The following is a 24,586-nucleotide window of genomic DNA, read 5'->3' as shown; positions in this document are numbered from 1 at the left end:
CCCTAGCCTCTGACTGCCCAAAGCTGGGAGTGGACATGAGTGGATGGATCACTCAATGACTGCCTGTTGTGTTCAGTCCCTCTGAAGCACCTGGCATTGGCCACTGTCAGAAAACAGGATACTGGGCTAGATGGACCATTGGTCTGACCCAGTATGGTTGTTCTTATGTTAATACAGATCATTAACCCTTATCCATTGGAAGCCCTAATGTGTTTCCACAAAGCCTGTGTTTGGGATTGGCTTAGATCTGAAATGGGGAATTTAGACACTTGGAAATATATGCATATACAGATTTCTGATCGCCTCTATAGTGCAATTATAATTTCAGCTTTCCGGTAGGTGAATACTGGAGCATTGTGAAATATTGCTTTCACACTGAGAGGCAGCTGGTATAGAAGAATGAGAAGAGAGTTGATAATCAGAAGCCCAGATTTCTGACCCCTTTTCCTGAGGCTTGGAGCAAATCACTTCAACTATACCTGTTTCCCCCATGCAAAGGAAAGGTGAATGCAGACTTTGCATTCAATGGCCATTATGATTATTTTACACTATTGCATTAAGCTAAGAAATATTACACAATAAACGTAATAAACAATATTAAGTTGAGTAAGAAATCTTTATCTGTTCTGAAACTGGTTATTTCATTATCTCATATCCCCAAAGAGATTTGACATTTGGCTTTACAAACAAAAACGGAAAGGGAATAGACAGAAACACTGATGGGCATTGTGGCTGTAGTGAAGAATAGCTATGAACAACTGCCCCTACTGATACTCGTGATTTTTATCATATGAAAGCACAGTCTTAATACAAAGAAATCCTGTGTATATTTATGGATTCCATTACCCCTGTTGCAAGGGCTTGGAATGAACACTCTCTCACATTTACACTGCTAGCACATACCTAAGTAACTTACCTCTCAGCACGCAGGACACCACTGTAATAGGGATGATCCCAAGGCATCAATTTCTGAAACATAAGATTTCAACTTGCAATTACCGCAATGAAAACCAAGTGAATCAAAGACAAAGATCTCACTTTCTTTACATAACTCAGTATGTTTATCACTTCTATAGTCACAGCACTCTAAAAAGCATCTGACTCCAAATTCATAAACCTTAAACTAGGGATCATGAGCCAGATTTTCAAAAGCGGACATGTAAAGAAAACCTGTTCACATGCAAAATCAGGGTTTGAGTGTGGAAGGATCAGGCACGATACCAGGAAAATTGGTAATGCACAGTTCTGAAAAAATAAAGGGCCATATTTTAAAATTTGAAAACATGTTTAACATGCTCAAAACCAACCATTACATTTTCCACCTTAGTTTTTGGTTATCACATGAATCATTCTGTTAAAACCAATAGCTGACGGTTGGTTTTAATACTAGAAACAGCTATTTAAAACCAAAACGATCTGAACCCAAAAGAGCAAGTATCTATCAACATGCAACTCATATTACAATTGTAAAGACTGAAATTATTTTCCCCATCTGATGTCAGGCTAGTTCATATTATATAAAATCAAAAGAAAATAAATGCACAATATAACTTACTGAATTTTGGGGATTAAGTTTCATCTTCATTCCTTCCATCATTTCAAAATCTTTTAGAGTTCTGTAAAAAAAGAATTTCGCCCTTAAAGTTTTAATTAAAGGGTATTTTAGCCAGTATAGTACCGTATAATGGCAATTGACGTTTTATTGTCTGTAATATATAGGGTGACCAGACAGCAAATGTGAAAAATCGGGATGGGGGTGGGGTAATAGAAGCCTATATAAGAAAAAGACCCAAAAATCGGGACTGTCCCTATAAAATCGGGACATCTGGTCACCCTAGTAATGTACAGTATAAATGAATACTCTACTATTACCAAGTGCCTATGATGCATCAGAGTTGGGCTGTGATCTGAAGAACCACAGGCAGCTCATCACAGTGGAGCTACTCTCCACTTTGCTCCGCCCACTCCAAGTACTCTCAGGTCCTACTTTTCCCTCTCATTCTCTCCCAAACAATCCTGCTGTCCCATCTCCACCCCAACCTCCATATTCATGCTCAGCCACCATTCCACTCCGCATGATGATGATGCTTTTTGCACTGGAGGAACCATAGGGGATGGGGTAGGATGAGCAGCTTTGTGTGAGGAAAATCAGGGGTGATAATGGATGTAGGGCATATGGAGGGGAAGCCCACTGCTTTAGTGCTTGATTGGGGGTCCCTGTGAGGCTCCCTGGGCTCCCTAGAATTTTTGTTTTCACTCTTATGCACTCTGTAATCTCCTTTTACAGTAGGAGTCACACCAGAACTGTGGACTACACTCAAAAAAATCTGGAGAATGACTTATTTCCTACTTCTATTTCCCATCACACGTGGAAGTATGACAATATAGACATTTGTTAATCTTTACATCATGCTGTTTAATTCAACATAAGAAAGTTAATATTTTAATCAAGATCTGAGGGAAATTAATATTTCAGTAATAACCTTGGAGGAATTTTTTAAATGCTCAAATTATTGGTAACTGGAGTCTTGTCTTGCATCAAAAGACCTATGCTCTTGAAATTAAAATGGGATTTTTTAAATAAGTAAATGAAAAATAGACTCACCGTTGAAACAATCGGTCAGAAAGTGTTTCAAGAAATTGCATTACCTTCTCTGGAAATATGAAATGAAGGGAAATTACTAAACAAAATGATGATGTGATTCAAATATATTAGTTCACATCAAGAAGCAAACAATATTTCCTCCCTAGAGCAAGCCTGGTTTTAACTTATCTAGTGAAATGATGACACATAGATCAGAAACTGTACACGTATATCAAGGCAGCATATAAAAAAATCAGATGTGATAATCATGGCTTTCAGTTACCTAAGCCATGAACATGGAGTAGTGAATTGTGTAGATTACAGTGACTGTTCAAATTAATATTCTCTCTTATTGAAAAATATAAATATTTCAGATCACAACATATAACTGCAATAAGACTCTCTAGTGCAACAACTGTGTTGTAGTAACAGCTGACAAGTTAAACTACCTACATTTATCCTCATGCCTGACACAAGTCACATCTTATCATTTCTGAACATACATGTACTTTACCTGGAGTTCTGGCCATTGTTCCCTGAAGAGCCCTGTGAGCAAAGGTGTTATAGCCAACTAACTGTGCCAGATGGTTTCTGCTGGTAAGCAGTTCCTCTAAGCAGCGCAGTTGCTCAGCATTTGGGTAAAGAAAAATCTTATAAGCAGCTTCTCGTACCTAACATCAGAAGAAAAGAAATTGTCTCATAATAGCATAATTCACAAAAGAAACAGTTAAATTTCTCTCAAACCAATGAAAGGCCAGGTATCACAGCCACAATGCTTTCAGATTAAGCAACCCTTTATATAAAGTCTATCAAAAAAGAACAACAATGATATCCTCCTGTTACCCATTAGAAAAAGGGATAAAGACAGCCTGCCTGCTTTCCCTCTTAATAGTTGTGTTCTTCTTACAACCCTTGACAAGCTCATCCAATAACATCAGGTGTATGTACCAACTGGTGGAACACAAAACAATATTTCACCATATGTAGATTTTATTTATGGAGGAGGACACTATTTAAACAAGCCCTGTTCCACCCTACCATATTATCCTCCGCATTTTTAAGTGTCTGATGCAAAATTAGTATGAGAAAAGGCAAAAAATAACCCTAAACTTCAATTTGGATGGCAACATTGCTGAATAACAACTAAATGAAATCATCATTATTAAAATACTTGGGTGTGAATTTTTCTCATTAAACTGACAAGTTACATACTGAATTCTACACCTGTACTAGAAAAATACAAAAAGAACTTGAAGAATAGAACTTATTTGTATCCAAAAAGGATAAAATTAACATGTTTAAAAGCCATTTTCTGCCTTTTGAGCAATTACTTAACTACAAAAACTGAAGATTCTAAAGTGTTGTGACAGTTTCTTTCCTGAAACTCAGGTTTGGACCCACACCCAGAAAAATGGAAGCCATTCCAGGCAGGTTTTAAAGTGGAAATTTAAATTTGGAAATTGCCTTCCAATTTATAAGCAACCGGAATGGCCATCTTATAAAGATGCTATCAGGGAAATTCAGTAAAGAATGGGTGTAAGATTTTGAGTGTTTAAAAATAGTCTTGGTAACGTGGGTTCAGCTATTCTCCTTAGTTTACCCTGATGAATATTAACAGCTGTACGTGAAACAGTCTGAAAAGGTATTATTAATGCTTTTGCTCTAACTTAATTCTTTTGAGAAAAGCATCCACAGAGAGCACTAAAAATCTTAACCCTCAGTTCCTATTTTCTATTTTTAGCTGTTGGCATGCTTGTGTCATCTAGTGTCAAAATCACTGAGATGCACCTTTGTATTATAGGATGTGCTATAGAGAACTTAGACAATACATACCAGATCATCAGAACAGTCTGCATGCAGACCGGTGATTTGTATGTAATTGCCTTCAACTGCAAAGTTATAGCGAATGTGTTCTGGTAAAATTTGCTTGTCAATCTTGTTGGGCAGGTGAGCTCCAATAAGAAATTGATTACATAAATCCAATATTTTGACGTTGAGGTCCACTGCTCTTTTACGCTGTAATTAGGAAAAATAAAGCAAAAGATACACATTCACTTAAAATACAGTACAAGTAGCTCTCAGTTTTCCACAGTATTAAGATATGTTTGCACAACTAAATGAAATCATGATCTATTCCCAGCAAATATTACTTACTTAGGATCAGGCCTATGACGTTAAAGAAATCCTAATTTAGGGCTGATCCTGTGCAACTGAAGTCAATGGGAGCCATACCACTGTCTTCAGTGAGAACGAAATCAGGCGGCGTACATATATGCATTATACATGCTTGTCTTTCAGAAGAAAAAAAATTCTCTCTCACATTTCTGCAATGGTAACAATGCAGAAATGCGGGGGGGGGGGGGAGGGATAGCTCAGTGGTTTGAGCATTGGCCTGCTAAACCCAGGGTTGTGAGTTCAATCCTTGAGGGGGCCACTTAGGGATCTGGGGCAAAATTAGTACTTGGTCCTGCTAGTGAAGGCAGGGGGCTGGACTCGATGACCTTTCAAGGTCCCTTCCAGTTCTAGGAGATAGGATATCTCCATTAATTTAATTTAATGCATGAAAAATCAAAACAAGTTCATAAAAAACAGAACTTGGGAATGTTTTACACTACTTTTGCTAAACAATTGGTAAATACTTCTAAAATGCTGGTATATTCCAATTATTTTGTAAATAAGTGAAGGGAAAGAGATTTTCAGTAATGGAGGAAATCAAGGAGACATCAGCTAGAGAAGCAGGTCCCACTGGTACAAACTAATCACCACAATCAATGATTCTCCTATTATTATGTAGATTGTGGCACTGCCCAAAGACCACAACGTGCTAGGTGCTGTACAAACATATAGGAAGACAGCCCCTGCCCTGTTACAATCTAAGGCCTCAATCCTGCAAACACTTATTAATGCACTTAACTTTACTACTGAGAATAGTCCCATTGATGTCAATGGGACTGCTCACTTAGGGTATGTCTACACCCAGCCGCTAGTTTGGCGGCTGGGAATCGAAGTTCTGGGTTCGACTTATCGCGTCTTGTCTGGACGCGATAAGTCGAACCAGGAAGTGATCACCGTCGACTGCGGTACTCCAGCTAGACGAGAGGAGTACCGCGGCGTCGACGGGGGAGCCTGCCTGCCGCGTGTGGACCGAGGTAAGTTCGAACTAAGGTACTTCGAACTTCAGCTACGTTATTCACGTAGATGAAGTTGCGTACCTTAGTTCGAATTGGGGGGTAAGTGTAGACCAAGCCTTAGACACATGCTTAACTTTATGAATGTGTCTGTAGGATCTGGGTCTAAATAGACAAAACAGACAAAGCCTGGGGGAAGGAATATAGCATAGCGGTAAAGTGACCAGGCTGACCACAGAAACATGTCTTGGAACTCCCATATCCTCTTCTTCAAAAGCATATTTGTTTTATTTATGTTCCGAACGCTTAGGGTTTCTTGAGGGGGCAAATAAGTTGATGTGGGGAGAGGAAAGGATTGTTGGGAGTCTGACAGAGGGAAGAAAATTGAGGGGGGAAATAAGTAGAAGGGGGAAAGGACAGTTAGCAGGAGGAATGAAAAGGAGAAATAAGCACAATGTGCAGAAATGTGAGAGAGACTGGACCGTTGAAGAGTTGTAGTGATACAAAGGGGCAAAATGAAGTGTGACTAACAACCAGTGGCAACACAACAAGTGAGAAATAAAAGTCAGAGTCCAAGTTTCAGAGCTGAGTGAATGATGATGGCAGGAGGTTCTGAAAGATCATTCCAGTTGCTGCTGTATCCATGTGAATGGAGGAAAAGACTGATAAGCCCATTGTCCTGGGTGTCTTTCTAGGTCCAGGATCAGAGAGGCTGGAAGGCCCTGAATTCCCCTTGCATTCCTGCCTGTAGCTGGTTCTGACTGCTTTAGGGAAGGAGCCCTGATAGTCCTGGCATTTTCATAGCTTGCCCCATGCAAGCTGCTCCTAGTTGCTAACACTGTTCCCCATGTGGAGGATGAAGGGCAAGTTGCTGGGCCAGGTGGCCCAGGCAGATACCTCTGAGTTCACTGAAGGATCCAGAGAACTCAACGTTACTGACTTTATCCCCTTGTTTTCTGCTGTTACATCACATTATAGATACCTAGGCTACATTAAATATTTCCCCCTAGTATTACTTTTCCATTAGGTAAGTTCTGTAGCTGCCAAAGAGATGCTACATGATGTGAATAAGAGGGAAGATGTCCACAAGATGGTCTTTCTATCAAGATACGGACCACACTGGGAAAATATTTGAAAACCCATAGCCTGAAATTTATAATACAACCTAATACAAAAGGGATCACAATAGTCACTACAACCTCTTATCTGCCCAGACCATAAGAAAATTAAATATATAATATGGTCTGACCTAATTTATTCTATATCCTGATGTGAACAACAGGGGACTTTTGGAAATACTATCCATAGTTTAAAGTAATGAACAAGTCAAGAGGTGATAAAAAGAATATTATCTGTAATTCTTGTTCTCAGAAGGCATGCAGATGTAATAGACTTCCTCCAACAGTCCGTTTCTTTGTCAAGTAAAAAAGCAAATTTATCCCAACTCTGTAGGGATCTATTATAAGTTACATCCTGTAACTGGCGTTCTCAGAAGGCACTTTTGTTAACTCCAAAATAAATGGATTATAAAAGATCCCCACTCCTGGAGAATAAAAAAACCCCAGGGATGTCTATGAAAAGCTCAACTACACAAGACGCAATAAGATATTACAAAAGACAACATTCAACATACATGTTTCAAAAGGGATGAAAAAATGCCACTGCCACAACAGCAATAAACGTTTATAGTTCATTCTGAACAGATAAATATACTATATATGAAAAAATCCAAAGAGAAACCAACCTCTAGAGACATTCTGAAGAAAACATTCATGATACCTAGGAGGACAGGAGAGCTGAGGTATTCTCAATCTTAAACTCTTTAACACAAAGAGATTCAAACCTAAATTTGTGCCAGGAAGCTGAATCCAAGCAATAATGCTCTGTAGACATGCAGAGAAAGCAGCATGTGGCATTCCAGCAAATCTTAGGACGAGATCAGAAATTCACTATGGATGGCAACATACCTCTAACCAAGTGCACCTTAATATGAACTCAAAATCGCAGGACTTGCAAGGAACAGTAACTATGGTCAGACAATCACATAAAAAATAGCTAAGAGCCTATCACAAGTGGGGATTAAATTTTTTTAAATGCCAATTTTGTTTTTCTGCATGTCAGTTAATATTTCTATATCACAGTAGCCATATTTTAAATGTTTGCATGCCTTCCTGTTGTACTTTTCCACCTCACTGCAGATTTAAGAGGTGTTAATCTCAGTACACAGTAACTATAAGAAAATTATTCTGGAAGGGCTTTCCAGTTTGCAAGCTGCTACCAAAACAATGCATTTCGGTGTTTTCGCTGCAAGTCGGCCACCTGAATTTAGTAAAAAAGAGTCTTTGTGTGAACCTTGACTACTAGAAACTCAAAAATTATAGGAGATTTCCTCATGCAGAGATATGTCATGAGTACCAGGAACATTTATGGACACCCAGCCCAACATCTCCAACATATTACTAGCTCAGATCTGCTAGCTCTGGCAAATCCATCTTGGACTCTTGCAGGGGAGAGAGACACACTGACACACAACTTAGAGGCTCTAGAGTCACTAAAAAGCTTAGGTTGTGGCACAGACATGTGGTCTGATTCCTTCTGAAGTGCTGTATTTGAGTAGCCAGTTATCCAGATAACGGGATGCATGTTTTTCCCACCCTGTGTAGCTACATTGTTGAAACAACTAGCCATTTCATAAAAGTTGTACTGTGCAGATACGAACCCAAATGGAGTCCAGAGGCCCCGCTTGTAACTCCCTGGAGTACAGGACTGAGTTACAAGGCAGTCTGGAGAGTGAAGGCTGAACTAGACTCTGGGAAGTTGTACAGGACACTACAAATCCAGCCACCTGATAGTTAATGACAAATAGGTTTTTGAGAAGGCTGAGCTCCACTGACTTCCAGAGCCTTCAGGTGCACAACTCAGCACAGAATTCCATTACATATGCCCTGCATTTTGCTATCTGCTTTTAAAAGTCAGGCAAACATCTATTCACATATCACAGACAAAAAAAATTACCTTTTCTTCATCCAAATGAATACCACTGATCTCGAAATCGAACATAAAAAGTTCCGCCACTTGCCTAAAAATACAGTAAAACCCTGTTAAAGACTACCTCATTTCACAGCAGTCGGATTTTAGTGTGCTACATTTTACTGACTATATTTTGATTTAAGATAGAAAATAATTACTTATTATATAATCTTTTATAACTATTTTTTTCTGTGCACATACACTTTCAGTAGGTTTATTCCTTTGTTTATTCAGTGAAACTGGATGTTTTTCCTTGTAGACATTTTGGTGATTTGCACTGAAAAATGTCTTTTAACAAGCGTATTACATTAATTTGTGTAAACTATAAAACATCAATTTAATTTAACTTATTTCATTTATTTTGACTGATGAGAGAAAAAGCCCTTAAGCCTAGAACATTTGATTGTTTGGGGGGGAAAAGTAGGATAGTTATCCTTACTGCGTGAGAGAAAGAATAATCTGTCAGGCAGAAATGAATAAGCAGCATTAAAAATGGTGCTTTATAACAACACTAAAGTGAATGTAAAAAATGCTGACATGTTAATTTGACCCTACAGACTGAAAGCATGTTACCATGCACAACTGTCATTAATAAAAATGCTTGATTTTATTGAAACCCCAATAATAAGAAAACAAACAGAAAGCTAACCACACATAGGCATATTTTTCCAGTGTGCTCCAGATACAATTTACATTTAAAAAATTAAGTTATGTCAGAGGCTTCTAGATGAATGGACATGCACTCATTTTAATTTGTACGACTCTAAATACATTCCACTCCTATTTTCCTTCTTAAATTTATACTTTATTACTGTTTATATTGTTAGATGTATATCATAGCAGAATAATGCAATTTGGTTGAGTTGATTTTGTTATGGGAAACTTAACTTTTGCATTTCCTCATTTTCTAAAGATTTAAACTGGGCAACCTTAACATAGCTTTTAGCTACATATACACACACACACACTATGTGTACTCCAACATAGTCTATTCATAATAATAACTGAACTTCCTGACTACTGCACAGTTAAATTCTCAGTGGTTAATAAAGTTGCATAAAAATGTAGTCTCAGATTTTCTGGCCCATTGTGTTTTGCAGTTCTTTTACAAAAGGGTGCTGAACTGTCCATCAATTTAACGATACAGAAATATTTCCAAGCATTTTGGGGAATAATTTATAGCGTATTAATTTCTAAAATGTTAAACATTAACAAGTACCTGGTTTCTGGATCTAGGGAATCCATAACCTCTTTATTAGCCAGCAACTGTTTCAAACTTTGGCACAGCTCGATATTTGTATTTAACCTAAAGAGATAAAGATGAAAGCAACCAAGTATCAGAAATAGTTACTGGCATTACTAGTTCAAAGGCAGAGCTTAATCTTTTCTGATATACACTATTAGAAATCAAGGGCGAAGTTTTCAAAATGTTTTCAAGTTGTAACTGTGCTCAGAAACTACTGTACAATACAAGGATACAAGTTATACATTCTAGCATTTATGACTATGCAGGTGGGTACTTATTTTCAACAGGCAAATAGTTTTGCATGACATATTGAGGCAAGTAGGACAAAGTCTAAGGATAGTGGCTTATTTTAAGCATTCAATAGACAGAGAGCATAATCTATGCAGCAGTTCTCAAACTGTGGATTGGGACCCCAAAGTGGGTTGCAACCCCATTTTAATGGGGTTGCCAGGGCTGGCTTAGACTTGCTAGGGTCCAGGGCCAAAGCCCAAGCCCCACCACCCAGGGCTGAAGCCCAAGCCTCAGGGCTTTAGCCCTGGGCAGCGGGGCTCAGGTTATAGGCCTCCTGTCTGGGGCTGAAGCTCAAGTGGGCTCAGGCTTCAGTCCCCCCTCCTGGGGTTGTGTAGTAATTTTTGTTGTCAGAAGGGGGTCCCAATGCAATGAAGTTTGAGAACCCCTGATCTAAAGTTTAGAATACAGGACTGGGAGTCAGAAGGCCTATGTCACTATGTGCAACTCATTAAACCAGTCTGTGCCTCAGTTTCTCCATCTATAAAATGGACATAATACTTATCATACCTACCTCTCAGAAATGCTGCAAGGATTAATAACTTAATGTCAGTGAAGCCAAGTCGAGGCCCTGTGTGATGCTGGCAGACCAGGCGCCAACTCATGCCAAGACCATAAGGCCTCACTGAACACTGATAAATGTATAGCTGGAAACCAGACTGGCTTACCTGCGTGTTAGCATTATTAAAATAGCTATTAGAATTATAAGAATGTGTTTAGACTTTATGGAATGTTTGTAGGATGCTGTCTGGACTCTGAGGAGCAAAGATTCCTAAACATAAGCAAGAGATCCCCAAGCTGTTTGGCTCTGGCTAGCCCTAAAAGACATAAAAGCTTACTTATTATAGAAGCTTCTATTACCTTTTGAACTTAAGATTGTACCTCATTTGTATGTGTACCTGCTTTAACATTGTAAATAACTCTATTTCTTTTTCCTAGTTAATAAACCTTTAGTTAGCTTGTTACACAATTGGTTAAAAGCGTTCTCTTTAGTTTGAGATCTGAGTACAACTGACATGGGGTAAGTGACAGGTCCTCTGGCACTGGGAGTATTCTGCATATTGTTGTGATTTTTGGTATAAGGGACCATCTGTCAGAGAGGCAGGTTTGCCTGGGTGGCAAGATAGATCGGAGAACTCAAGGGGACTGTCTATGGCTCCCTATTAAGGCTGTTATAGTGCCTGTGCAGTTCACACTTGTTACTTGGTTGATGAAATCTAAGTATAAAACACACAACCAGTTTGAGATTTATGCCCTGTTTCTTGACAGTCTGCCCTGAAGTTGGCACTCACAATTGTGAGCCACTTCAGACAGCATGACACCTTGTGTGAAAGGAACTATATAAATGCAAAGACTTATTACTGTTACTAAACAGAAGCTAGTTATCCAGGGATGCTATTTGCCATAGAAAGAAACATACAACGTAAATACGATAGCTGCCTCCAAACTTTCTTACTAGTTAAGAAGTTTCTGAGATTCAGGTTAATTTGTGCTTTCCTCTTCTCTAAAAGTTTACTTCAATCCAAACTGACATTTAAAAACAGACAGTCCGCATTAAGGTCAGCCTTACTGAGCAACCCCCCTCTTTAGGTCCTGAAAAATCCACTTGCAGGTGGGAAGATTTCCCAAACAAGTGCACAGGCTCAAGCCATCAGTTTCTATTGAATTTAATCTTACAATGATTATTTTTCTAGCCTTGATGGTGTGAAGCCTATCAAGAATCATGTCAATTTCATACTGCTACTTGGTAAAGCATTCACATAGGAGGACCACCCAAAAAAATGGAGGCTGGGCTTGAAACAGGGAGCCCCCAAATAGGAACACATCCCAGGGATACCACTCCTACAGAAACCTCAACACCCACCCCCTTCCTAGCATCCAGGAACAGCAGGGGACTGGATTTAATTCACCCAAACCCCCCCACCCAGAGCTAATTTACTCACCAAAAAATGCAATTTGGGGTCAACCAAAACTATTCACAAATTTGTGGTGAGTTTGCCAAATGGTTTTAAGCTAACAAAATAATCTAAACGTTTTAGTAATGTCAAAATAAAAAACTTTTCATTTCAACCTCAAGTTTTTGTTTCAATTTTCAGGCAGGCATTTTTGACAAAAGAAAAGGAAAGGAGGGAAAATGGCTATAGGAGGTGGTGGAGCTGGTACCTGTCATGTAAGCTTTAGCCCAGTGGTTAGGACACTCACCTGGAATGTGGGAGGTCCAAATACAACATCTGCTTTGATGACTATTTATGAAAAGTGGAACAGCTTCAACAGCTCATAGCGATAGGGCACACTGCTGCAATGGGGGAAACCTACGTTCAAAGTCCTTCTCTCCACATCAGGCAGAGGGAGGAATTGAACCTGGGTCTCCCACTAGGCTAAAGTTCATGAGAGAGAGGTACCACCATCTCTTCCTCCTCCTCCCCTCACTGCTGTTTTGTGAATCTAGTCCTCCTTTCCTTTGCTTTAGTCAAAATGCCTGAAGACCTAAACTAAATTTTTCAGGCCAAACTGAAATGTTTCATTTTGACTTTAAATTTTCTCAACTTTTTGATTCGCCAGAAATTTTCAAAAAATGTTTTTTGTTCAACCTGAAACAAAATTATTTTCCTTAACTGCCAGTGATCTGAAACATCCATTATTCACTCAGCTTGACTAGACTTCTTACCAAGATACTGCCTGTACAAGTTGCTGGTGGAAATGACTCTCCTTCATCTTTTATAACTACTCTGGCAAGTAGGGAGTAATATGGCTAGTTTGGAAGCTCTCTGTAAAATGCAGACAAGGTTGCCCGGGCTTAAAAATTTTTACCACTCTGATATCAAATTATATATACCCATCTGCCTTCATCATAACGCAAGCAACTCTTTAAACTGATTCCCACTATACTCAAAATCTGATTCAAATACTAATCTAAGAACATATATTTTATCAAATGAGATTTTTTTAAGAAGTGATGTTTCAGCCAGAATGGACTTTCTCAAGGTTAGTAAATTAGACAGCACAGCACTTCAATGTTGATATCTGACTGGATACAGCTTCAAATTGTAAGTCTATATTCTGAACCTCAATGGAAGATTTTTTTTTTTTCACATTCCCTCTTACACAATCAGAATCCAAGTGGTCAGTATGGCAGACAAAGAGGTGTTGTGTGCCTTTAGATTTGCCATCCCTAAATTATACAGACTTCAGAGCCAAAAAATTAACTGCCAGAAACTTCAGAAAATTTAGTTCCAAGGCTTTGATGAGTTCCAGTGGCACAGACCTTCACAGTGAATTAGGCAATGAAATAGTGTTCCAGATGCAACCTGAAACTAAAACAGAATGACCTTACACCAGACACTGTAAGGATGAATCTTTAAATAACATTTTAAAAGAAGTTGCTCTCTGTTCCACACATAAAAACCTCCAGATACATGACAACAATAAGAAAAAAGTTAACTGTTGGATAACGCAGAATCTTTCAGACATGAAAGCCAACATTACAGCAACATAATGAACAAAACATACTTTTCTACCATGGTACCAATGTTTCTGCAGGTTTCTTCAGCAGCCTCTCTGAATGCAAAGTCAGGATGGGCAATTTTCACAAAGTCGGCCTGATATAGTAGAAAAAAAAGAGAAGGGGTGGTGATGGGAAAAGACTGTCGATAATTTGAAACCTTACATGCAAGTTAGTTTTTAGAGAAGAGTTGGAATTTACATGGCACAGAATTGTAAACATGTTTAAACTTCTTAAATAAATAGTTTTAAAAAAAAGTTGGCAATTCCACTCAGCTTAACACATATGTATTTCCACTGTTACATGCAATCTCTTTTTACTGAGCACTTCCACATAAATTTGTCTTCTCAGAACCAGCATCTGTTAAGAATGTGTCAACAGTTATTAATTGCTATAGTATAAATTTCACTCCAAAGAAAATATTTTCACATAGGGGTTTTTTATTATTATTTTCAGTTAGGTATGTACCTTAGAAAAAGGTTCTTTCCCTTGCAAGAGACACTCATAAAAAAACAGTGCCTTTGAATCTTACTGCTTAGAAAACTTTCTATTTCTTACTAAACTCAATTCCAGAAAAATAAACATGCTTTTTTGTATTGTTTTTCAAAATTTAGTATAGACCATCTACTCCTAAGAAACATGTTTTAAGAAATATCTTAAATATTGCAGCTATAAATATTACACACTTGCCTGAAAAAGGGTTTTCTGTACTTAGTTTATAACTTTACGCTACAGTTTTAATCTTTCATCAAAATTTGATGAAAACCCATGAGAGACAACAGCTTTCCAAAGGTCTCTCCACCATTTGTAGAGAAACAGACAAATGCCAGCATATTACTGGAAAAAGTGTCACATAAGATTAAAGGATCAACAGAAACTTTCAGTAAAATAGGGAATCCTGCCTTGAGCAATGTGATAGATTTCCTCCATGCTCACTAAAGCCTCAATCCTGTAAACACCCGAATGTTTAACTTCACTCACATGAAAAGTCCCACCGAAATCAATGGCATAGCTCATATAAGTACATTTAAGCATGTGTGTCTTTGTAGGACCAGGGCTCAAAGGCCCAATGTTGCAAATTGTTATCCACACAAATAGTACTTCTACAGCCAACAGGACTACCACATAAATAAGAACTACACACTAGGATTTACAGGATTTGGCTTACACTTGTAAATTCCCTGCTGACCCATGCCCAGCTCAATGGTGACGTGAGGACACAAACCTAACAGTGCCCAGCAATGATACGTTTTACTTCTCTTACCATGTATGATCTTGTGGCCTGCTTTTTGTTCCAATTATTTTTAAAATGGAAAAAAATAAGCCTAAGAAGTTTCAATCTTTCAAATGTACTAACATTTTTCAGATACTGCAAGAGACACTTATCTTGGTTTTAGGCTAAGCTGTTTTCATATGATTATTCTAAATATTTACCATACTGCATTGCTTTTCATGGTAAATGTCATCACATTCAGATTTTAAAATATTTTTATATACACAAGAATAGACTAGTTTGCATAAGGCAATAAACTGCAGACTGCTATACTTACAACTTTTGAAAAATTTATTTTATTCGGTTAAACGTTATATTTGGATTTATTTAAAATATATGAAACTCCTTTCAAATGAAAAACTGAAACTGAATGTGGTTTACTGTGTAATACAGCATACATTTATAATCGTTCTGAAAACACATCATTTTTACTTTAAGTGTTTGGAGTCATTTTATGGGTCGAATTTTCCAAAGGCACTCCAACTTCATCTCCTAATTTGCTCGCCTAAAATATGCATCTATATTTTGTGCACTTTTTTCTAGGGCTGTCAAGCGATTAAAAAAATTAATCGTGATTAATCGCGCTCTTAAACAATAAAAGATTACCATTTATATAAATATTTTGGATGTTTTTCACATTTTCAAATATATTGATTTCAATTACAACACACAATACAAAGTGCTCACTTTATATTTGTTTTTATTATAAATATTTGCACTGTAAAAATAAAATAGTATTTTTCAATTCACTTAATACAAATACTATAGGGCAATCTCTTTATCATGAAAGTTGAACTTACAAATGTAGAATTACGTACAAAAATAACTGCATTCAAAAATAAAACAATGTAAAACTTTAGAGACTGCAAGTCCATTCAGTCCTACTTCTTGTTCAGCCAACCGCTCAGACAAACAAGTTTGCTTACAGTTGCAGGAGAAAATGCTGCCTGCTTCTTGATTACAGTGTCACCTGAAACTGAGAACAGGCATTTACATGCCACTCTAGCAGCCAGTGTTGCAAGGTATTTACGTGCCAGATGCGTTCAAAAAAGAACTAGATAAATTCATGGAGGATAGGTCCACCAATGGCTATTAGCCAGGTTGGGCAGGGATGGTGTCCGTAGCCTCTGTTTGCCAGAAGCTGGGAATGGGCGACAGGGGATGGATCATTTGATGATTACCTGTCCTGTTCATTCCCTATGGGGCACCTGGGATTGGCCACTGTCGAAAGACAGGATACCGGGCTAGATGGACCTTTGGTCTGACTCAGTATGGACATTCTTATGTTAAAGAGTCATATGTCCCTTCATGCTTCAACCACCATTCCAGAGGACATGCGTCCATGCTGATGATGAGTTCTGCTCGATTATGATCCAACGCAGTGTAGACCAATGCATGTTCATTTTCACCATCTGAGTCAGATGCCACCAGCAGAAGGTTGATTTTCTTTTTTGGTGGTTTGGGTTCTGTAGTTTCCATAGCAGAGTGTTGCTCTTTTAAGACTTCTGAAAGCATGCTCCACACCCCATCCCTCTCAGATTTTGGAAGGCACTTCAGATTCTTAAATCTTGGGCCAAGTGCTGTAGCTATCTTTAGAAATCTCATATTGGTAGCTTCTTTGCGTTTTGTCAAATCGGCAGTAAAAATGTTCTTAAAATGAACATGTGCTGGTTCATCATCCAAGACTGCTATAACATGAAATATATGGCAGAATGTCGGTAAAACACAGAGCAGGAGACATACAATTCTCCCCCAAGGTATACAGTCACAAATTTAATTAACACATTATTTTTTTAACGAGCCTCATCAGCACGGAAGGATGTCCTCTGGAATGGTGGCCAAAGCATGAAGGGGCATACAAATGTTTAGCATATCTGGCACGTAAATACCTTTCAATGCCAGCTACAAAAGTGCCATGTGAACATCTGTTCTCACTGTCAGGTGACACTGTAAATAAGAAGCGAGCAGCATTATCTCCCGTAACCGTAAACAAACTTGTTTGTCTGAGCAATTGGCTGAACAAGTAGGACTGAGTGGACTTGTAGGCTCTAAAGTCTTACAGTTTTGTTTTTAAGTGCCGTTATGTAACCAAAAAAAAAAAAAAAAAAATCTACATTTGTAAGTTACACTTTCATGATAGAGATTGCCCTCCAGTACTTGTATGAGGTGAACTGAAAAATATTATTTCTTTTATCATTTTTACAGTGCAAATATTTGTAATAAAAATAATATAAAGCGAGCACTGTACACTTTGTATTCTGTGTTGAAATTGAAATCCATATATTTGAAAATTTAGAAAGACATCCAAAATATTTAATAAATTTCAATTGGTATTCTATTGTTTAACACTGCAATTTAAACTGTGATTAATCGCGATTAATTTTTTTGAGTTACTCGCATGAGTTAACTGTGATTAATTGACAGCCCTACTGTGATTAATTGACAGCCCTACTTTTTTACCTATGTACAATTTCCCCCATTTTGGTGATAACAGTATTGTGTGCACCAGTCAAGCAGCTAAGCAACTAACTATTCAACTTCCATTGGAGGCATCTTCTGAACATGTGGATCTACTTCCAGGATGGCTCGGGAAAGTATCAAAATACAGGTAATTTAATACATGCTCTTTTTATTCAGTATAACTACCTCTTGTTACTAATTACTGAGGCTTCAACTAATATATATATATATATATATATACACACACACACACACACACACACACACCTCTACCCCGATATAACATGAATTCGGATATAACGCGGTAAAGCAGTGCTCCGAGGGGGGCGAGGCTGCGCACTCCAGTGGATCAAAGCAAGTTCGATATAACACGGTTTCGCCTATAACGCAGTAAGATTTTTTGGCTCCCGAGGACAGCGTTATATCGGGGTAGAGGTGTATATATATGGAGATATACCTATCTCATAGAACTGGAAGGGACCCTGAAAGGTCATCGAGTCCAGCCCCCTGCCTTCACTAGCAGGACCAAGTACTGATTTTGCCCCAGATCCCTAAGTGGCCTCCTCAAGGACTGAACTCACAACACTGGGTTTAAGCAGGCCAATGCTCAAACCACTGAGCTATCCCTCCCCCAAACTGAGTCTGGATGTACAAATAGCAGCAAAGGCCAGGTGCATTTTTCTCCCCATCTATACTTGACAAGAAGTTTCCTCTCAAACTCAGACCTCACCATAATTATCCATGCCTTTTTCACCTCCAGATTGGGTCACTACATTGCGCTCTGCTTGGAGCAATATTTCACGCCCACTTGGAAATTTCATGAAGTGCAGAATATAGCTATCTACTTGGTAAGTTGTATATCCCACATACAATGTATTACACCTGTGCACATAGACTGCACTGAGTTCCAGTTTACTTCGAGGTGTAATTCAAACTACTGGTTTTGCTATATCAAGCCCTTTATGGCTTGTATGCCATTTATCTGAGACACCACCTTTCTACTTGTTAACATCTGGGATAGGACAATGTATTCTCTTGTTGAGGGCTCTCAACTCTACAATAATCTTCCCCCTTTCACCTGATAAATTTGTTGACCTTAAGGGTTGTTTGTGTGTTTAAGCAGGCATTTCCTAATGGGGTGGGTGGACTGGAGAGGGCCTTAGAGACAGATTCTGCTTCCATGGATGTCATTGTTAAAACACTTCTTGGTTTTAGTGTGAGAAAACATCAGTCCCTAGATTCTGTAGGACCTCAGGAGGGATTGAAGGAGTCTCTTATTGGTATGGTTGATATAAATCAAAATTAACATAATCACTGGGATACAATATATATTTTTAGATTGTTTATGCCCCTAAGATCATACAGTATAACCTGAAAAAATACCACTAATGCAGCAATAAAACATGTGCTACCATAAAAGGCTCAAATACTAATGAAGTAAACATTTATTATATGTATTAATAACCTTCCACAAAGTTTCTTTGCAGGAGACTTTACAGTCAGTAAATTCAACTCATAAGACCACTTATTAAAAAAAATTACTACCATAAGAAAAGTAAAATTAAACCTCATAAAACCAATATATGCTTCAATTACAGGGAATTGTCATGATCATAACTTCATCATGAACAACCCACTTTGAAAGTATGGTGATTTTTACACATCAGTAAGTTTACGTATTGAAGCACAACATGGTGAATTAAAAAGAGCTTCAGATCCTCAACTCTCCATGTTTTATTGGGTTTAAAACAGATCATTAATATTATTTGAACTTGGATTTTGTGTTAAACAATATATTGCTTGTAGCCATAACAAGTGAGGATGCAATCTTATAAGATCTCATGACATAAGCAGTGTCAGGCTTAATAAGTAATAGGATGGCAGACCTCTAACAAAAACCCAGGCATCTACAGGAAGCGGTGTTAATGTTACAATATCTAGCAATCTTCCCTCTAAGCCAGAACTGAACCTTTCCAGCATCATGTTACTAGATAAGTTCATGGAAGATAGGCCCATCAATGGCTATTAGTCAAGATGGGCAGGGATGGTGTCCCTAGCCTCTGTTTGCCAGAAGCTGGGAATGAGTGACAGGGGATGGATCACCTGATGATTATCTGTTCCATTCATTGCCTCTGGGGCACCTGGCATTGGCCACTGTCGGAAGACAGGATACTGGGCTAGATGGACCTTTGGTCTGACCCAGTATGGCTGTTCTTATGTTCTTACTGCAGGTGCTGTTCTTTGTATGAAATATAAAACAGAGATCCCGACTGTTTCCGGAATTAAAGATCCCATGAATCTTTTCACAAGAGTGACAGCTATCTACACATAATAAATGTGATTACATTATTTTGTTAAGGGGATGACACTATCTAAATTGATTTAGTTGGATAAAGTTAGGTCTACACTACAGAGTTAGGTCAGCTTAACTACGCTGCTCAAGGCTGTGAAAAATTTCACCCCCTGTGCAATGTAGTTAAGCTGACCTAAGCTCTGATGTAGACACCATTAGGCTGACAGAAGAATATGTCCGTTGACCTAGCTACCTCCTCTTGGAGAGGTGGATTTATTACTTATTTATTGTGCCACTGTAGCATAAATACTACTAGAGTGATGGAAGGGATTCTTCCATCGCTCTAATGGTATTTACGCTACAGTGGCACAGCTTTAGCGTTTCTTGTGTAGGCATACCCTAAGAGATTCATCATTTCCTGGCTATAAACTGAGTGTTGTTGACACAATGAAAAGGCCATCTATGCTATAGCCTAGAGTTGTCTTTATATTTCAGAGTGGTCTGATTCCCAGATGTACACACTTCGTAACTGTAAGTCTTGCAAAAGACAAGAATGTTAATAAAATACTGATCTGATTTTACTGTTATTTTTCTTGTCATTGATATATTATTTTTAAATCTCACTTAAAGTTCACTGTACAGTTACAAATCACATCAGATATAACTTCTGAAACTACCTATAATTTAATGAAAGACTTTGTAACTGATTACGATTTCCCACTAAGGAGGGTCTTTTTAATTTTCTATCCTGATATAGGAAGTCGCAATGTTGATACAGTATCTTTTATTGCAGAAGAGTTTACAAAACAAAAGTCTAAGCTAAGCTAGAAAGATCCAAATAAAAAGTAAATTTACAAGAGAATATCAAACTTAACAATAAATCTTACCAAGTCTGCTACTCTGCACAATGCATCTGAAAGCTGATCAAAGATCATTACTATCTGTGGCCCAGGAGGTGTAGTACATGCTTTCTGGACTAGCTGTTCTGTTTCTTGTAATGCTTTTTCTTGTGCTTCTTGAAATCCTTCTGGAGAACTCAATTCTGGAACACCAAATAGACCCTAAAATACCAAGTACAGATTCAACATACAGTGCAAATACGCTAGAATAAATAAACTAGAGTATCTCATTTTTAATCTCTCAGTTTCAGATATACACCAAACTGACAAAAATCAGAATAAAACATTTCTTTTATTTACAATATAATTCTGTCTACTATAGAAAACCTTGCTAAAACTTGGACATTTCCATTAATCAGCAAACAAATTATTTTTGCGATAACTGTCAAGAAAGTTACTTTGTTCTGTAATGTTCAGAAATGGGTGTTTGATATAAAAGAATTTCAAATTACTTTTGTTTTTTAGGGATTTGGGTGCCACAGATTTTGGAAGAGCTACTTTTATGCTTTAAAGCAAACTGTTAGTGGCCTGGAAATATAGCACTCGTATCATGAGGTTTATGTTACAGACCTGAGATAAAATTTTCAGAACTAAGTGACTAAAGAGTCCTATTTTAGGCATTTAGGCCCAAATCCTCCTAGATACTAAAAACCCTTGCGGTTCTGGGCCTCAGGAGCCTAAGCTTCCTTGAAAGCACCTAATCATTCTGAAAATGGGATTTAGGCTCTTAAGTTACTTAGGCCTGGTCTACACTAGGCGTTTATGTCTAATTTAGCACCGTTACATCGAATTAACCCTGCACCCGTCCACACCACGAAGCTATTTAGTTCGACATAGAGGTCTCTTAAATTCGACTTCTGTACTCCTCCCCAACGAGGGGAGTAGCGCTAAATTCGACATGGCCATGTCGAATTAGGCTAGGTGTGGATGGAAATCGACGCTAATAGCTCCGGGAGCTATCCCACAGTGCACCACTCTGTTGACGCTCTGGACAGCAGTCCGAGCTCGGATGCTCTGACCAGCCACACAGGAAAAGCCCCGGGAAAATTTGAATTCCTTTTCCTGTCTGGGCAGTTTGAATCTCATTTCCTGTTTGGACATCGTGGCGAGCTCAGCAGCACTGGCAACGATGCAGAGCTCTCCAGCAGAGATGGCCGTGCAATCTCAGAATAGAAAGAGGGCCCCAGCATGGACTGATCGGGAAGTCTTGGATCTGATCGCTGTGTGGGGCGATGAGTCCGTGCTTTCCGAGCTGCGCTCCAAAAGACGGAATGCAAAGATCTACGAGAAGATCTCTAAAGCCATGGCAGAGAGAGGATACAGCCGGGATGCAACGCAGTGCCGCGTGAAAATCAAGGAGCTGAGACAAGGCTACCAGAAGACCAAAATGGCAAACGGACGCTCCGGATCCCAGCCACAGACATCCCGTTTCTACAAGGCACTGCATTCCATCCTAGGTGCGGCCGCCACCACTACCCCACCACTGACCGTGGACTCTGAGGATGGGATATTGTCAACGGCCGGTTCCTCGGACATGTTAGCGGACGGGGAAGATGAGGAAGGAGATGAGGAGGACGAGGCAGTCGACAGCGCTTACAACGCTGATTTCCCCGACAGCCAGGATCTCTTCATCACCCTTACAGAGATCCCCTACCAACCGTCCCCAGCCGTTAACCCGGACACAGAATCAGGGGAAGGATCATCCAGTAAGTGTTTTAAACATCTAAACATTTATTTTTAACAGAACAGGAATATTAACAATAACAACAATGGGTTTCTCATGATTAGTGTGCCCTAGGCGCTTAACGTTTCAGTCCTGGGCAGTGCAACTATTGAAAAAAAATCTAACAATGTCCGGTTTTGCATGATTGTTCTGCCCAAGCCGCTCTACTGTTTAGTCCCTGCCAGTGCAGCTACAGTAAAATGCAGTCTATATGTCCGGGGATAGAGCTGAAATCCTCAATGGACATCTCCACGAAGCTCTCCTGGAGGTAATTGGAAAGCCTTTGCATCAGGTTCCTGGGGAGAGCGGCCTTATTGGGTCCTCCGTAATAGCAGACATTTCCGCGCCAGGAGACAAGCAAGTACTCCGGGATCATTGCCCTGCAGAGCATGGCGGCATACGGCCCTGGTCTTTGCAGGCTTTCCCGAAGCATTCTTTGTTTTTCCGTGTCTGAGATCCTCATCAGGGTGATGTCGCTCATGGTGACCTGCTTTGAATTAGGTAGGGGAATGTTAGTATTGGGACTGCTTGCCCGTTCCTTTACAGAACTGTAACCGGCGGTTTACAGCCACGCGGTGGAGGCGGGAGAGGGGCAGCATACAGGGATCTTTCCCTGGGACAGCCGCGAGTGGGTGGGACAGGGGCAGAGCTCATGCTTGCCGGATTGCTGGCAGCAGGGACTGGCATTGCTTTCAATGTGAAAGGAGGCCAGTGCAACTATTAAAGTTTTAAGCAGCCACAAGTCTACGGCTTACCATGTCGGCCTGCTACACAAATTCCGGTGTCCTGCCCCGCTTCTCTGATCTGCACTGCAAGACCCCAGGCACTGAATGCGAAGGCCGAAAATTCAACCTTGTCCTGAGTGCGCATGTGATAGGTGCTGTGCATGGTCTTCTTTACAGAGAAAGACTATGTTCTTTGTTCACAACTAAATTTATCTTTCTGAGGAATTCACTCCCTTTTTCCCATTCCCACAGCTGCGACTGTCTCCCAACCCAGCCTGGCATCACACTCCCAGAGGCTAGCGCAGATTAGGCGTAGGAAGAAGAGGACACGGGAGGACATGTTCTCGGAACTTATGGGCTGCTCCCGAGCCCAGGCAGCACAGCAGACCCACTGGAGGGAGAACTTGTCACAAATGCACCGTTCACACATGGAACAGGAGGAGAGGTGGCGGCAGGAAGACCAGCAGGCGACTCAAACGCTGCTTGGACTAATGAGGGAGCAAACGGACACGCTCCGGCGCCTTGTGGATGTTCTGCAGGACCGGAGGTAGGAGGACAGAGCCCCGCTGCAGTCTATCTGTAACCGCCCTTCCCCGCCACCAAGTCCCATACCCCCCTCACCCAAAGTCCAAAGAAGGAGGGGCGGCAGAGTCCGTGAAAACTCTCACTCCACCCCTGCAGACTGCTCTGCTACTAGAAGGCTCTCATTCCCCAAAATTTGACAAGTCCTTTCCTTCCCGCCTCACCCAAGCCCCCGTCCAAGTTTCACCCCCCAGTTTCATGTGTAGTTGCTAATAAAAAATACGTTTCTGTTAATTACTGTTTCCATCATGTTCTTTAGAGGAGAGTCTGTCTGAAGGGGGGGAAGGGGGTTGGTAATTGGACAGAACAGTCACCTTTACCAGGGTACAGAGGCGGGGGCAGGTTCAGCAGCAGGGCACACACACATTGCAGTCACTAGTTACCCTGGTCAGTCTGGGAGGTGGTTTTAGTGTTCTGTGGGGGGTGCTCTGTGACTTTGTGGCGGGGGAGGGCAGTTACAGATCTTATGCAGCGGTCCTTATCCTGGATCACAGAGCCACGCAGCAGGGGATCTGTAACCGTCCTCCCCCTGCCACAAAGTCACATAGCCCCCCCACACACAGAGTCCTGAACAGGAGGGGTGGCAGGGTCCGTTGAAACCACCAGTCCACCACTGCGGAGCCTGTCATTCCTGGAGTTTGGAAGCGTCATTTGCATCACTACACTACACCCACTCCCCACCACAGTCTGCGTCCCAGGTTCAACACTTTCCCACGAAAACAGTAATAAAGAAAACGGTGTTCATTAACAAAATTCAAGTGATTTTATTTTTAAACGTGTGTTGGAAGGGGGGGAACGGGGTATGTAACTGGAGAGGATACTGAACATTTAGTGGGTAAAGAAACGGGGGCAG

At 39.8% G+C, this 24,586-nt stretch overlaps 1 protein-coding gene across 1 annotated transcript in view; it reads right to left on the bottom strand.

Annotated features, from left to right (window-relative positions):
- Window positions 1–24,586, bottom strand: part of MIPEP (mitochondrial intermediate peptidase) — a 144,126-nt gene that overhangs the window by 114,421 nt on the left and 5,119 nt on the right. Inside the window, exons 2-10 of the mRNA XM_065420314.1 lie at window positions 20,692–20,865; window positions 13,787–13,875; window positions 9,962–10,048; window positions 8,728–8,791; window positions 4,418–4,600; window positions 3,099–3,255; window positions 2,606–2,654; window positions 1,556–1,616; window positions 917–969 (exon numbers count right to left, since the gene is read on the bottom strand). Coding sequence (XP_065276386.1) covers window positions 917–969; window positions 1,556–1,616; window positions 2,606–2,654; window positions 3,099–3,255; window positions 4,418–4,600; window positions 8,728–8,791; window positions 9,962–10,048; window positions 13,787–13,875; window positions 20,692–20,865 — 917 coding nt within the window. The remainder of the gene's footprint in view (window positions 1–916; window positions 970–1,555; window positions 1,617–2,605; window positions 2,655–3,098; window positions 3,256–4,417; window positions 4,601–8,727; window positions 8,792–9,961; window positions 10,049–13,786; window positions 13,876–20,691; window positions 20,866–24,586) is intronic.

This window comes from Emys orbicularis, chromosome 1 (genome assembly GCF_028017835.1).
Source record: "Emys orbicularis isolate rEmyOrb1 chromosome 1, rEmyOrb1.hap1, whole genome shotgun sequence".
NCBI lineage: Eukaryota > Metazoa > Chordata > Testudines > Emydidae > Emys > Emys orbicularis.
This window is presented reverse-complemented; position numbering and strand designations above follow the sequence as displayed.